This window comes from Salmo trutta, chromosome 11 (assembly GCF_901001165.1).
Source record: "Salmo trutta chromosome 11, fSalTru1.1, whole genome shotgun sequence".
Taxonomy (NCBI): domain Eukaryota; kingdom Metazoa; phylum Chordata; class Actinopteri; order Salmoniformes; family Salmonidae; genus Salmo; species Salmo trutta.
In genome coordinates this window covers 14,746,856-14,759,828 of record NC_042967.1, presented here as the reverse complement: position 1 = coordinate 14,759,828, position 12,973 = coordinate 14,746,856, and the positions used below count along the sequence as shown (strand labels likewise).

Genomic DNA, 12,973 nt, shown 5'->3' with positions numbered 1-12,973 from the left:
GTACACCAGCTTCAAACAGCTGAAAAAAACTTTGGTTATTGAGCATATATTTTACAGCGGTTTAGATGGTACAATGATTCTCTACACAAGTAGTGTTCATCTCTTACTCTGAGGTCCGGCACCTGCTGGATTTCTGTTCTACCTGATAATTAATTGCACACACCTGGTGTCCCAGGTCTAAATCAGTCCCTGATTAGAGGGGAACAATGAAAAATAAGCAGTGGAACTGGCTTTGCGATCCAGAGCTTAGGCACAAACTGAAATTAGGCAAACTATTAGAATTTTAGCAACCAAGTAATGGCGGCGCGATTTCTGCATATTCTACTTTTAGTTAACCAAATAGCTACCCCGTCTATCTGCAATAACCCTTTCTGCACTAACCATGACTCACCACACTGCTGCTACTGTCACTTTATTCCTAGTTATATGTGCATATCTACCTTGTACTCCTGCAGACTTGGTACCTCTTGTATATAGCCATGCTATCATTATTCATTGTACATCTGCTATTATTTTTATTACATGCTTTACTTTATTTCCTTTCTCTGTATTGTTGGGAAGGGCCTGCAAGTAAGCATTTCACTGTTAGTCTACACCTTTTTACAAAGCATGTGACAAATCAAATTTGAGTTGCAGTGAAACTCGTGTTCCTATTGCAGTCTCTTTTTCCTTCCCTCCCATTCAAAATAAAATAAGCTGCAACATGTCATCTCGTAGAGTGTCCGGAGTATCCATTGAGGAATTTGGTGCATATTGTGTGATATAAATATGAGTTCTAGACTTATCACTAGCGCAAAACGTTAACATTTTATTTACAAAGTTTTGTCATACAGAAAGTTAAAAAAAAAAATAGCTATAACCTTGATTTGTGCAACAGGCGGCCACACAAAAATCACAGCTCGCTTGTCGCACAGTTGCTATAGCAATTTTATTGGGGGGAAAAAAATAAAGATAAACCTAACAATATATTCATAATTCATCCAACAAAAATATTAAAAGTGCAGACCCAAAATGAAATACCAATCCTGAAGTCCTCACACAGGTATACATAAAGGGGAGTTGACAGCGAAATTGTGGAATGCGGAGTGGTGCGCTGCTTGAGAACCTTGGGAATGTCTCTCGATTCCATGGGACACAGGCAGCTCCACTCGAACCAACCGTCTGGTACAGTCTTGCCCTAGACGGGCTCAAAGCTGGGAGAGAGACGTGGCGTAGGCAGGGTGGGGAGGGAAGGGGTTGGTAACTTGATAGGCTGTCGTTTTTTGCTCATAATCATCGTTGTCAGGCTCTTGCATTCTCTTCTCTCCTTGGACAGCCTTGATTTCTGGGAGAAATGGGAAACGGTCATTATACTATACTAGTGATGCACCGACATGACATTTTTGGCCGATACCGATATGCGATATTTTCCTTGCCAAAAAACCTGGTACCGATAACCAATATTTAACATTTTAGCAGCCTTAACTATTTAACTGTACAAGAATGCTTAACACACACACATGGACGCAGCGGTCTAAGGCACTGCATCTCAGTGCAAGAGGCGTCACTACAGTCCCTGGTTCAAATCCAGGCTGTATCACATCCGGCCGTGATTGGGAGTCCCATAGGGCGGTCCACAATTGGCCCAGTGTCGTCCAGGTTTGGCCGGGGTAGGCCGTCATTGTAAATAAGAATTTGTCCTTAACTGACTTGCCTAGTTAAATAAATGTTACACACAAACTGACCAAAAAGTTATTTTGATGGCATTTACACATGTCCCCATTACCAGTAAAACATCATCAAAACGTATTTATTTCACTTACTTGCTGTGCTGTTTCGTTCATTTGTTCAGTCGTTTCATTCTCAACCAGGATTTCTATGGAACGCTGTTTGGGTCTTTGCGTGGCAAAAAAAGATACATATTGATGAATTGTTGTGACATGAAATACAAGTGAGTAATCAATGTGTAATAACTACGTAAAAAATTTATGAACGCATTAAATTATTGTGACATGCAGTCATATTCAGGTTCTGATTGGTCACACTATTTGACGTGTCAAATAAGCTTGTTGACCAATCAGGACCTGAATATGACTGTACGTCACAATAATTTAACACGTTCATTAGTTTATGTAGTTATTACAAATTGATTACACCATCATTCGTATTTCATATGTCACAGCGATTCATTGATACATATGCTATGATACTGGTAAAGTTGTCTCGCACAGTGCTGGTCATAAAAAAAGAAGCTAGCTAGCTCATGGATGCAAACAATGTTCTTCCCCAAAAACATAGCTAAACCACATCTGTTTCAGTAGCATAGCTAGGTGTCATCATCTATAAGACAGTTCTTATTTGATTAATGGTGGTCGGACCCATCTATGTGAAGCTAGTCCACTATTGTGGCTAATCCTTATTGTGGCTAGCTTCACGATACATAACCCGGTCCGGTCGAGCCTCACTAGCCAGATGAAGTTAGCTGGCTGCTTATAACGTTAGCTTTGGGCAACAGGGTTAAGTAGCTGGCAAGCTATTTATTTTCATGAACTGAAGTTCAATTTCAATAGGCGAACAACAAGTGGCTACCTAGCTAATACTTACAACGATTCCTAAATCATAGCTAAGAATAATGAAAATGACTGCAGTTTCTACTGGTCATTGTTTTTCAAGCTGGTTGTATTGGTGCTACCTAAAGCTAGCTACCCCAGAAGATGCGGTCAAACAAATGGCGCTTTATTACCAACGCAGTATTGTAAACATCGTTCGTGGACGACTTTTTTGTACAGCTTTGACAGTGCTACTGTATCATTTTTGACACGCAAAGACCCAAACGGCGCTCCATAGTATGTATGTCGTAACGCTATTACTGTGTAACTCCGGTATGGCAACATCTGAAAAATAGCGCCCTTGGTACCAGTGCTCGACCAGTCGGCAAAAGCCAACATCACCCACGACGGAGAACGGTTGATTGTCAAGGGCAATGAATTCCATTATCTTGGCTTTAATGGATTTCGCCTTTGAGTTTTCTTGCTGAAATTTTCTTACTCTTTCAAATGACTGCTCAACTTGTTGACTGCTCAGATATTGTGGGCTAGGTTAGGAATGCTGTGTTGCACGTGTAGCGCAAAATCTTTACGTGGCGTCATTAGCTCATGTATGTACCTACCTTATAGGTATGCATGTGATAAAATAATTTATATGTTTAAAAGATAATGATTAAATAATTCTACCCTGAAAACGTAACTAATTAGTTGTTTATGTAGCATGTATAATGAATAATTAAAGTATTAAACATAAGTCCAACTAGGTTGGACTGGAAGGGAGATAAATGTGTGTCTATTTGTGTGTCTAAGAAAATACCGAGAACAATTAAAACTGTTTGGCTCGACCTGGCTAGAACTCTGAGGAACTTATGATAGGACAGGGAGTACTTCTCAAGGTTTCTCTAATCTCAGGGGAATGGAACGGACAGCGCTGGGTAGTGATACACAGTGGTGAGAACTCTGGAGAAGCACACAACTCACCTACTGTTGAAGTGAACTATAAAATGGATGTCTTTGTATAATGAACTTCAGAGTACGCTCGTGAATAAACGTTTTGACTATTGTAAGCTGGGACTCTCGTCTGTTTCAATCAACCAGTATCTTACAAACTTGCAGACTGAGTAGATTAATTGAAGTTTATGAACATTGACAACAAAATTCACATAACAGTATGTCAGCTTTGACATCGGTTTTGCACATTGGCGTTAACTAGATATGTTCACCAATATATCGTGCATCCCTATACCATATGGTACTGTACTTAGTAAAGTATCCAAAAGTGAGCTTGTGACGAAGTATGAATGACATACCATCTTCGTCAACTTCACCATCAATGCCAAGGTCTTCCTCCTGGAGAGAAGTGACAGAGCAGGTCAGCATCCACAGAGCTCTCAAACCATATTGATCTGAAGATCTTTTTAAACTATTGGGTCACAAACAAACCAAAAATGGCTTTACCTCCTTATCTCTGCTGATCTCATCCTCCTCTCCTACTACTACTCCCTCCTCTTCATAGTCATCATCCTCCTCGTCAAAGTCTTCCTCCTCTACGTCCTCATCCTCTCCTAAAAAACAAATACACCACCTCCATTGTCAGTCATCACACAGAAATGCAGACAAACCCTACAAATACACAACAGAATTGCCTTCCATGACAAAACACATATGGATTGTAATATATAAATATTCCATTTAGCAGACGTTTTATAGTGATGCGAGCATACATTTTACGTACGGGTGGTCCCGGGAATCGAACCCATTATGCTGGCATTGTAAGTGCCATGCTCTACTAACTGAGCTACAGAAGACCCTCAATTCAACGCACATCTGCACTTACATTTCCTTGTATTCCCTCAAAACACAAACTAAATGGCTGCCCACCCTCATCATCGTCCACCTCTCCGTCCGAGTCGGATGCCTCTCGGTCCTCCACGTCGTACCCGTCCAGGTAGGTGAGCTGAGGGAGCAGCTTGAACACACTCTCCCTGTAGTCGTTCAGGTTGGTCACCTCACAGTTGAACAGGTCCAGAGACTTCAGGCTGTCCAGCTTTTTCTGTGGGACCAAATTGGTCAAAACTCTATATGGGGAAATGTAATTTGAGGCATAGCCTGAGACAATGAGATGGTGTTGCACTGTATTGTGCTCTACTGGGAGTTTGGTGTACCTACCAAAGGTTCCAACGTGCTGATGTCTTTCAGTTTGTTCCCACTTAGATTTAGATGTGTGAGGTTGGGGAGTTTCTCTACTAGCACATCAAGGCCACCAGAGATTCTGTTGTCGCTGAGTTCCAACTGCAACATAATGTGAAGATATATCAGTCACTTCTGTCCAAAAACACCAAAGTAAGTAACAGTCTTTCAGAAAATAATGACTACGTCCCAAATGGAACCCTATTCCTTAGAGCACTACTTTAGACCAGGGCCCTCAAAAGTGCACTATATAGGGAATAGGGTGCCATTAGGGACGAACCAATGGCTCTTTCTATACCACCCCCCAGCAGAATTTAAGGTATTTTTCAAAAGGAGTCAACACAAATGTTACTGTAAGCTTGTGTTAAAAATGGAGAAAAAAACCCACCTTTTTGAGTTTCCCAAGTTTGGGAAGGTTGGAGACTGAGATTAGGCCAACGTTTATCAAACTGAGGAATTCCAGATTGATGAATTCTTCTGTGAGGCCTTTGACTTTCCCTTCATTTGATCTGCAGTTGTCCAGGACAAGTTCTCGTACCTATAAGGATAAAATAATTTGTTAACTTGTAATTCAAAGAAAGAAAAAAACGCATGCATGTGATGTTTACAGATGCATTAAACACTCAATGGATAATGCACCCATATTATGAAAAACGTTATTTTATGCATTTATATAAAAGTTGTGAGAAACCTGTTTAGAATAGTCACATGTTGGCAACAGTAACTTGCTGCATCAATATTTTTCATGGATAAAAACAAAAAGCTTTTAATCTAAACTTCAGGATGAAAAAGGTCAATACACAAAATATAGACAGCATAGGAGTGGTTGTTATTCCACTGACAGTTTTCCTGACTTCTGTATGAATATTACAAAATGTTACATTTAATTGTTTAAAGAGCAGAGTTCACATTTAATAGTCAGGGACAGTCGTTGCGGAACAAAAAGGTTTAAGAATGTTAACGTTGAACGTCAAAGATCATGATTTGCACACTAACAAAGTGAAACATTGATAAGGCTGTCGAGTGGAGCCATCAATAAAGGTATTTGGTTGCATGATGTTTTATGTCGAGGCACCGCGGTTGTGTCTTTAAACCAGCTGCCACGAGGAAGAACCGCACAATACAGTTCTACCTTCACTTGCCCGCTGTTCAGTCACTAATGACACATGCAATGCTTTTTGTTAGCAAGCTCGCTACAGGCTAGCCATTGCCCTTTTAAGCGCTGCCGTGCAGTTGAGGACCTACAAGAAGCCTGACTGCCCGCCATTACCTACCCTACAGCAATGGAAAGGATTGCAAATATACTCTAAAGCGAAAACATTGAGGTAAATTGATTGACTAGCCGTCGAGCGAACCGATAGGACAGTTTGTTAGAAATTAGGTTGCAACTGCAGCCAGCAAATCAGGGTGTTCCTACAGGAAACTCTATACTTCTATTGGTCCATTTTTAAGCTACGACTCCAGTACATAGGTGGGAGACCCCTAGGGGCGCTCCAGTACAGTACATGGCGCTAATGCACCATAACGTTGGATGCCAACCACCGATAACCCCCCCAGAAGACTAGCTAGCTATAGCCAACTATTATGGATATACTGACAAGATACATGTCTGTCTATCATAACAATGGAAGTCCTTGTCCACAAAAGCGGCACGGCGGGCTGTCTAGCTCCTGCCTGTCCTTTCTTTGGATTGGTGAATACATCTCATTATTGTAAAACTTTTTTGAATATTCGATGAGCCTGTATTCAATGAAGAGATACTATGCTATTAGCCTTATGCATAGCCATCTCCGATCAGAGATGCTATTAGCCTTATGCATAGCCATCTCCGCCATCGGAAAGTATCCAGACCCCTTGAATTTCTACATGCTCGGGTTCAAGTCCGGGGTGTGGCTGGGCCAATCAAGAACATTCAGAGACTTGTCCCAAAGCTACTCCTGTGTTGTCTTGGCTGTGTGCTTAGAGTCGTTGTTTGTTGGAAGGTGAACCGTCACCCCAGTCTGAGGTCCTGAGCGCTCTGGAGCAGGTTTTCATGAAGGATCTCTCTGTACAGTCGTGGCGAGAAGTTGAGAATGACACAAATATTAATTTCCACAAAGTTTGCTGCTTCAGTGTCTTTAGATATTTTTGTCAGATGTTACTATGGAATACTGAAGTATAATTACAAGCATTTCATAAGTGTCAAAGGCTTTTATTGACAATTACATGAAGTTGATGCAAAGAGTCAATATTTGCAATGTTGACCCTTCTTTTTCAAGACCTCTGCAATCCGCCCTGGCATGCTGTCAATTAACTTCTGGGCCACATCCTGACTGATGGCAGCCCATTCTTGCATAATCAATGCTTGGGGTTTTTCAGAATTTGTGGGGTTTTGTTTGTCCTCCCGCCTCTTGAGGATTGACCACAAGTTCTCAATGGGATTAAGGTCTGGGGAGTGTCCTGGCCATGGACCCAAAATATCGATGTTTTGTTCCCCGAGCCACTTAGTTATCACTTTTGCCTTATGGCAAGGTGCTCCATCATGCTGGAAAAGGCATTGTTCGTCACCAAACTGTTCCTGGATGGTTGGGAGAAGTTGCTCTTGGAGGATGTGTTGGTATCATTCTTTATTCATGGCTGTGTTCTTAGGCAAAATTGTGAGTAAGCCCACTCCCTTGGCTGAGAAGCAACCCCACACATGAATGGTCTCAGGATGCTTTACTGTTGGCATGACACAGGACTGATGGTAGCGCACACCTTGTCTTCTCCGGACAAGTTTTTTCCCCGGATACCCCAAACAATCGGAAAGGGGATTCATCCGAGAAAATGACTTCACCCCAGTCCTCAGCAGTTCAATCCCTGTATCCCAAAAGTCTTTGCCTCACTGTGCATGCAGATGCACTCACCTGCCTGCTGCCATTCCTGAGCAAGCTCTGTACTGGTGGTGCCCCGATCCCGCAGCTGAATCAACTTTAGGAGACGGTCCCGGCTCTTGCTGGACTTTCTTGGGCGCCCTGAAGCCTTCTTCACAACAATTGAACCGCTCTCCTTGAAGTTCTTGATGATCCGATAAATGGTTGACTTAGGTGCAATCTTACTGGCAGCAATATCCTTGCCTGTGAAGCCCTTTTTGTGCAAAGCAATGATGACGGCATCTGTTTCCTTGCAGGTAACCATGATTGACAGAGGAAGAACAATGATTCCAAGCGCCACCCTCCTTCTGAAGCTTCCAGTCTGTTATTCGAACTCAATTAGCATGACAGAGTGATCTCCAGCCTTGTCCTCGTCAACACTCACACCTGTGTTAATAAGAGAATCACTGACATGATGTCAGCTGGTCCTTTTGTGGCAGGGCTGAAATGCAGTGGAAATGTTTTTGGGGAATTCAGTTCATTTGCATGGTAAAGAGGGACTTTGCAATTAATTGCAATTCATCTGATCACTCTTCATAACATTCTGGAGTATATGCAAATTGCCATCATACAAACTGAGGCAGCAGACTTTGTGAAAATTAATATTTGTGCCATTCTCAAAACTTTTGGCCACGACTGTACTTTGCTCCATTCATCTTTGATCCTGACTGGTCTCCCAGTCCCTGCTGCTGAAAAACATCCCCACAGCATGATACTGCCACCACCATGCTTCACCGTAGGGATGGTGCCAGGTTTCCTCCAAACATGACACTTGGCATTCAGGCCAAAGAGTTCAATCTTGGTTTCATCAGACCAGAGAATCTTGTTTTTCATGGTCAGAGCCCTTTAGGTGCCTTTTGGCAAACTCCAAGTGGGCTATCATGTGCCTTACTGAGTGGCTTTCGTCTGCCCACTCTAGCATAAAGACCTGATTGGTGAAGTGCTGCAGAGATGGTTGTCCTTCTGGAAGGTCCTCCCATCTCCACAGAGGAACTCTGGAAGTCTGTCAGAGTAGCCATCAGGTTCTTGGTCACCTCCCTGACCAAGGCCCTTCTCCCCCGATTGCTCAGTCTGGCCGGGCGGCCAGCTCTAGGAAGAGTCTTGGTGGTTCCAAACTTCTTCCACTTAAGAATGATGGAGGCCACTGTGTTCTTGGTGTGCCTTCAATGATGCAGACATTTTTTGGTACCCTTCCCCAGATCTGTGCCTCGACACAATCTGTCTCAGAGCTCTACAGACAATTCCTTCAACCTCATGGCTTGGTTTTTGCTCTGATGTGCACTGTCAACTGTGGGACCTTAAAATAGACAGGTGTGTGCCTTTCCAAATCCTGTCCAATCAATTGAATTTACCACAAGTGGACTCCAATCAAGTTGTAGAAGCGTCTCAAGGATGATCAATGGAAACAGGATGCACCTGAGCTCAATTGAGTCTCATAGCAAAGGGTCTGAAAACATATGTAAATAAGGTATTTCTGTTTTTTTTTTTTTTAAACAACTATTTTCACTTTGTCATTATGAGGTAACAAAATGTGGACAAGTCAAGGGGTCTGAATACTTTCTGAAGGTTGCTAGATGTCCAAAAAAAAATGGGGATCTCACTAGCTCGTGCATGCTCTGCCCATCTCCTTGGTTGTTCTGCCAACTACTAAATATCTTCAGGAACATAACTTTCATGTGCCTTAAAACTTGTATGCCTTCTGTAAATACAAATAAAATTGTTAAATACAGAGCCTAGTTGGTTTAGCCACAGAAAGACAGCAACCTTCCTGCCAGCCCTGATTGGCTGAGATAATTGGTGGGCTGGACATGCCGAGAGATGAGTTCAGATTGGTCTGCCATATAGCACGCTTCTGTCCATTTGAGCTGGTCAGTATGTGTTGGTAATCCTGTCTAGCGTGGCTTTTTTACAAATATATTGCATAGTGGAACTGCGTAAGTGTTGCTCTCCACTTTCTGGAGGACCAAGTTTTAAATCAGTGGAATTAGAGAATGTTAGCTAAGGAGATGGAGAAAACACCTGTCTCCGGATTACATCTTCAAACTAAGGGCAACCATGGTCACAAATACATCAAACACGTGGTTTCCGGCCATTATGAGTCATTCTCCCCGCAGCAGCCTTCTGTGCTCTTGGGTTAGTTATAAAAATCTTTACCAGTAGTGTTCTTCGCCCCCACCTGTCGGGCACTGTTTTCCCGCAGTTCTGTTAACGACGGCAGCAGGTGGGAGCGGAGAACACTTTGCTAGCTTAGCCAGCTCGTCCTGAGGCTGACGCCGGTACACAGCAGGCGGGGGCGATGACGTGTGTTAGCTAGCTAACAGTGTCGCTGACTAGCAAGCTAGCTAGTTAGCACATGGTGTCACCCCAGCCTCCCACCTGTTGTGGGGGCAACCGTTAGACAGTGTCCTTCGCCCCCGCTTGTCAGGCATGGTTTTCTCCGGTACGTGGGGGCGACAGTGTGCTAGCTAGCTAACAAGCTAGCACACAGTGTTGCCAACTAGCATACTGTGTTGCCAACTAGCATACTGTGTTGCCAACTAGCATGCTAGCACACAGTGTTGCCAACTAGCATGCTAGCACACAGTGTTGCCAACTAGCATGCTAGCACACAGTGTTTCCCCAGCTTCCCGACTGCTGTGCTAGTGGGAGCGACCGGTACAGTGTCCCGCTAGCTAGAAAAGAGGACTCTGGTACACAGCAGGCGGGGGCAACGCCATGTGTTAGCTAACAGTGTCGCTGACTAGCAAATGGTGTCGCCCCAGCCTCCCACCTGTTGTGGTAGCGGGAGGCAACCGGTAAACAGTGTCCTTCGCACCCGCCTGTCAGGCATGGTTTTCTCAGGTATGTGGGGGTGAAAGTGTGCTAGCTAGCTAACTAACTAACAAGCTAGCAGTGTCACCCCAGCCTCCTGTCTGTTCTGCTAGCGACCATTTTTTTACATTTACATTTTAGTCATTTAGCAGACGCTCTTATCCAGAGCGACTTACAGTAGTGAATGCATACATTTCATATATTTTTTTCTACGTACTGGTCCCCCGTGGGTACTAGACAGTGTCCCGCTAGCAGGCAAAGAGGACTCCGGTACACAGCAGGAGAGGGTGAAACATTTATTTCCCTTTTGATCCACATTCAAAAGGTGTCACACAAGCATGAAGATGTTGTGCTCTAGAGGTGCATTCATGCAGGAACCAATGGACTTATCGGGCGTTCCTACAGATGCAGGAGGGGAGGGGGAGTCCCTAAAGATGCAGCAATGCCTACATACAACAACGCCCCGAATTGCAGGCTGCAGTTGCACACTATTGGAAATTATTACAACAAAGATGGAGTTCCTTCCTCTAGAGCTTCAAAGACAACAGAATGACAACATGGCGAGTCCTGAGACTATCTAAACGCTCTAAAGAATGACGACTGTTTACTCGCAGTAATAACTTAAAAATATAAATCAAAATGCATTCAATGTTGAATACTTGTATTAATGTATGCATGAAAAGCCAGAGAGGGTTTTACGCCTTTTGCTCGGTCTCATGTCACTCAGGCCGGCTATTTCACAAGACGGCGACCAACATGTTAATTGTCTTGCCTATACATTATAAATGTCAAATTATTAACACAATGTACAAAATATCGACACTGACCGTGGAGCTTGTTGGCCAGTTTCAGTACGTTTTTTGTTTTCCTTCGTGGTAGGAATAATATGGCTGGAAAAAAACATTCGTTGACCGCTCGTAACAGATGCGGTAAAGAAGTCGATCGAACTCGACTAAAACAATGGAATTGCCATGGAAACGCATAGGGGGAAGGGCTGTGGAGGAAAGATGCCCAATTTCTTCATTTCCCCAACGAAATTAGTTTACATTCAGGCAATTTATTTTACACAACGTTAAGGTAAAAATCGGAGTATAACACTTATATGGATGTCAACATCAACACGTCATCGTCACCAATCAACCGTATTAAAACGACTGACTACCACCGATTTCTGTACGCTACCTAACACGTTTAGCTATATGAACGGGAGTTAGTATTTAGCAGTCACTTCTTCTGAACCTTAAAAGGGGCAACTTCTAAACATTTTGCCGCGAAAACAGCCAAACATATCAATCGGATTTAAGTAACCACATTGTGGTCCTGTGACAATACATAAATAATCCCTTATTTGGAGACATCCACTTTGTTTGGCGCACATTCAACAAATCTGACCTATCTAATCAATGGAACGGTCTGTAGTCCATAGACTCCTTTACCGTTTCCACACAGGCGATGTTTTTCCACTCTTCATTTGCCCGGCGTTTGCTGCAATAGCCCATCCGTGACAAGGATCGGCGAGTTGTGCGTTCAGAGATACTGTTCTGCGCACCACTGTTGTACTGCGCCGTTATCTGTCTAATTGTGGCCCGTCTGTTAGTTTGCACGATTCTTTCCAATCTCCTTCGACCTCTCTTATCAACGAGCTGTTTACGCCCACTGGACTGGCGCTGACTGGATGTTTTTTGTTTGTCGCGCCATTCTCGGTAAACCACAGACACTGTCGTGCGTGAAAAGCCCAGGAGGGCGGCCGTTTGTGATATACTGGACCCTGCGCGCCTGGAACCGACGATCATACCACGCTCAAAGTCCCGTAGGTCACTCTTCTTGCCCATTCTAACGTTCAATCGAATAGTTAAACTGGATGCCCGTCTGCCTGCTTTATAAAGCCTGCCACCGCCACGTGACTGTCTGTAGGAGCAATCCATTTTCGGGAACGGGGTGGTGTACCAAATTATATGTTTAACCCCTGGAGTGTAGTTCTATATTGACGCCACCACGCAGTCCTGAATTGTGAAACATAGTATTTTAGAAGCTATAGAAAAGCATTTGTCTACATTCGTTTTTGGCACGTGTATTCTATTACAGACAACTTAATGCATACTTTTAAATTACATATTTTTTATTTAAATTTTATTTTCACCTTTATTTAACCAGGTAGGCAAGTTGAGAACACGTTCTCATTTACAATTGCCACCTGGCCATCTTAGATAAAGCAAAGCAGTTCGACACGTACAACAACACAGAGTTACACATGGAGTAAAACAAACATACAGTCAATAATATAGCAGAAAAATAAGTCTATATACAATGTGAGCAAATGAGGTGAGATAAGGGAGGTAAAGGCAAAAAAGGCCATGGTGGCAAAGTAAATACAATATAGCAAGTAAAACACTGGAATGGTAGATTTGTAGTGGAAGAAAGTGCAAAGTAGAAATAGAAATAATGGGTTGCAAAGGAGCAAAATAAATAAATACAGTAGGGGAAGAGATAGTTGTTTAGGCTAAATTATAGATGAGCTATGTACAGGTGCAGTGATCTGTGAGCTGCTCTGACAGC

At 43.1% G+C, this 12,973-nt stretch overlaps 1 protein-coding gene across 3 annotated transcripts in view; it reads right to left on the bottom strand.

Moving 5' to 3' along the window:
• Positions 1–787: 787 nt before the first annotated feature.
• LOC115202277 (acidic leucine-rich nuclear phosphoprotein 32 family member B) overlaps positions 788–12,973 on the bottom strand; it is a 39,005-nt gene continuing 26,819 nt past the window's right edge. Inside the window, exons 1-8 of one of the 3 annotated variants that reach the window (XR_003879935.1) lie at positions 11,854–12,268; positions 5,104–5,253; positions 4,695–4,817; positions 4,407–4,578; positions 3,984–4,090; positions 3,836–3,875; positions 1,803–1,875; positions 788–1,324 (exon numbers count right to left, since the gene is read on the bottom strand). Coding sequence is in view for 2 of the 3 variants with exons in the window: in XM_029766321.1 (XP_029622181.1) it covers positions 1,188–1,324; positions 3,836–3,875; positions 3,984–4,090; positions 4,407–4,578; positions 4,695–4,817; positions 5,104–5,253; positions 11,854–12,249 (1,125 nt within the window). In the remaining variant the exon portion in view is untranslated. Of the gene's footprint in view, positions 1,325–1,802; positions 1,876–3,835; positions 3,876–3,983; positions 4,091–4,406; positions 4,579–4,694; positions 4,818–5,103; positions 5,254–11,853; positions 12,270–12,973 lie in introns of those variants that run through there. The other 2 variants (XM_029766321.1, XM_029766322.1) reach the window with 2 other exon arrangements.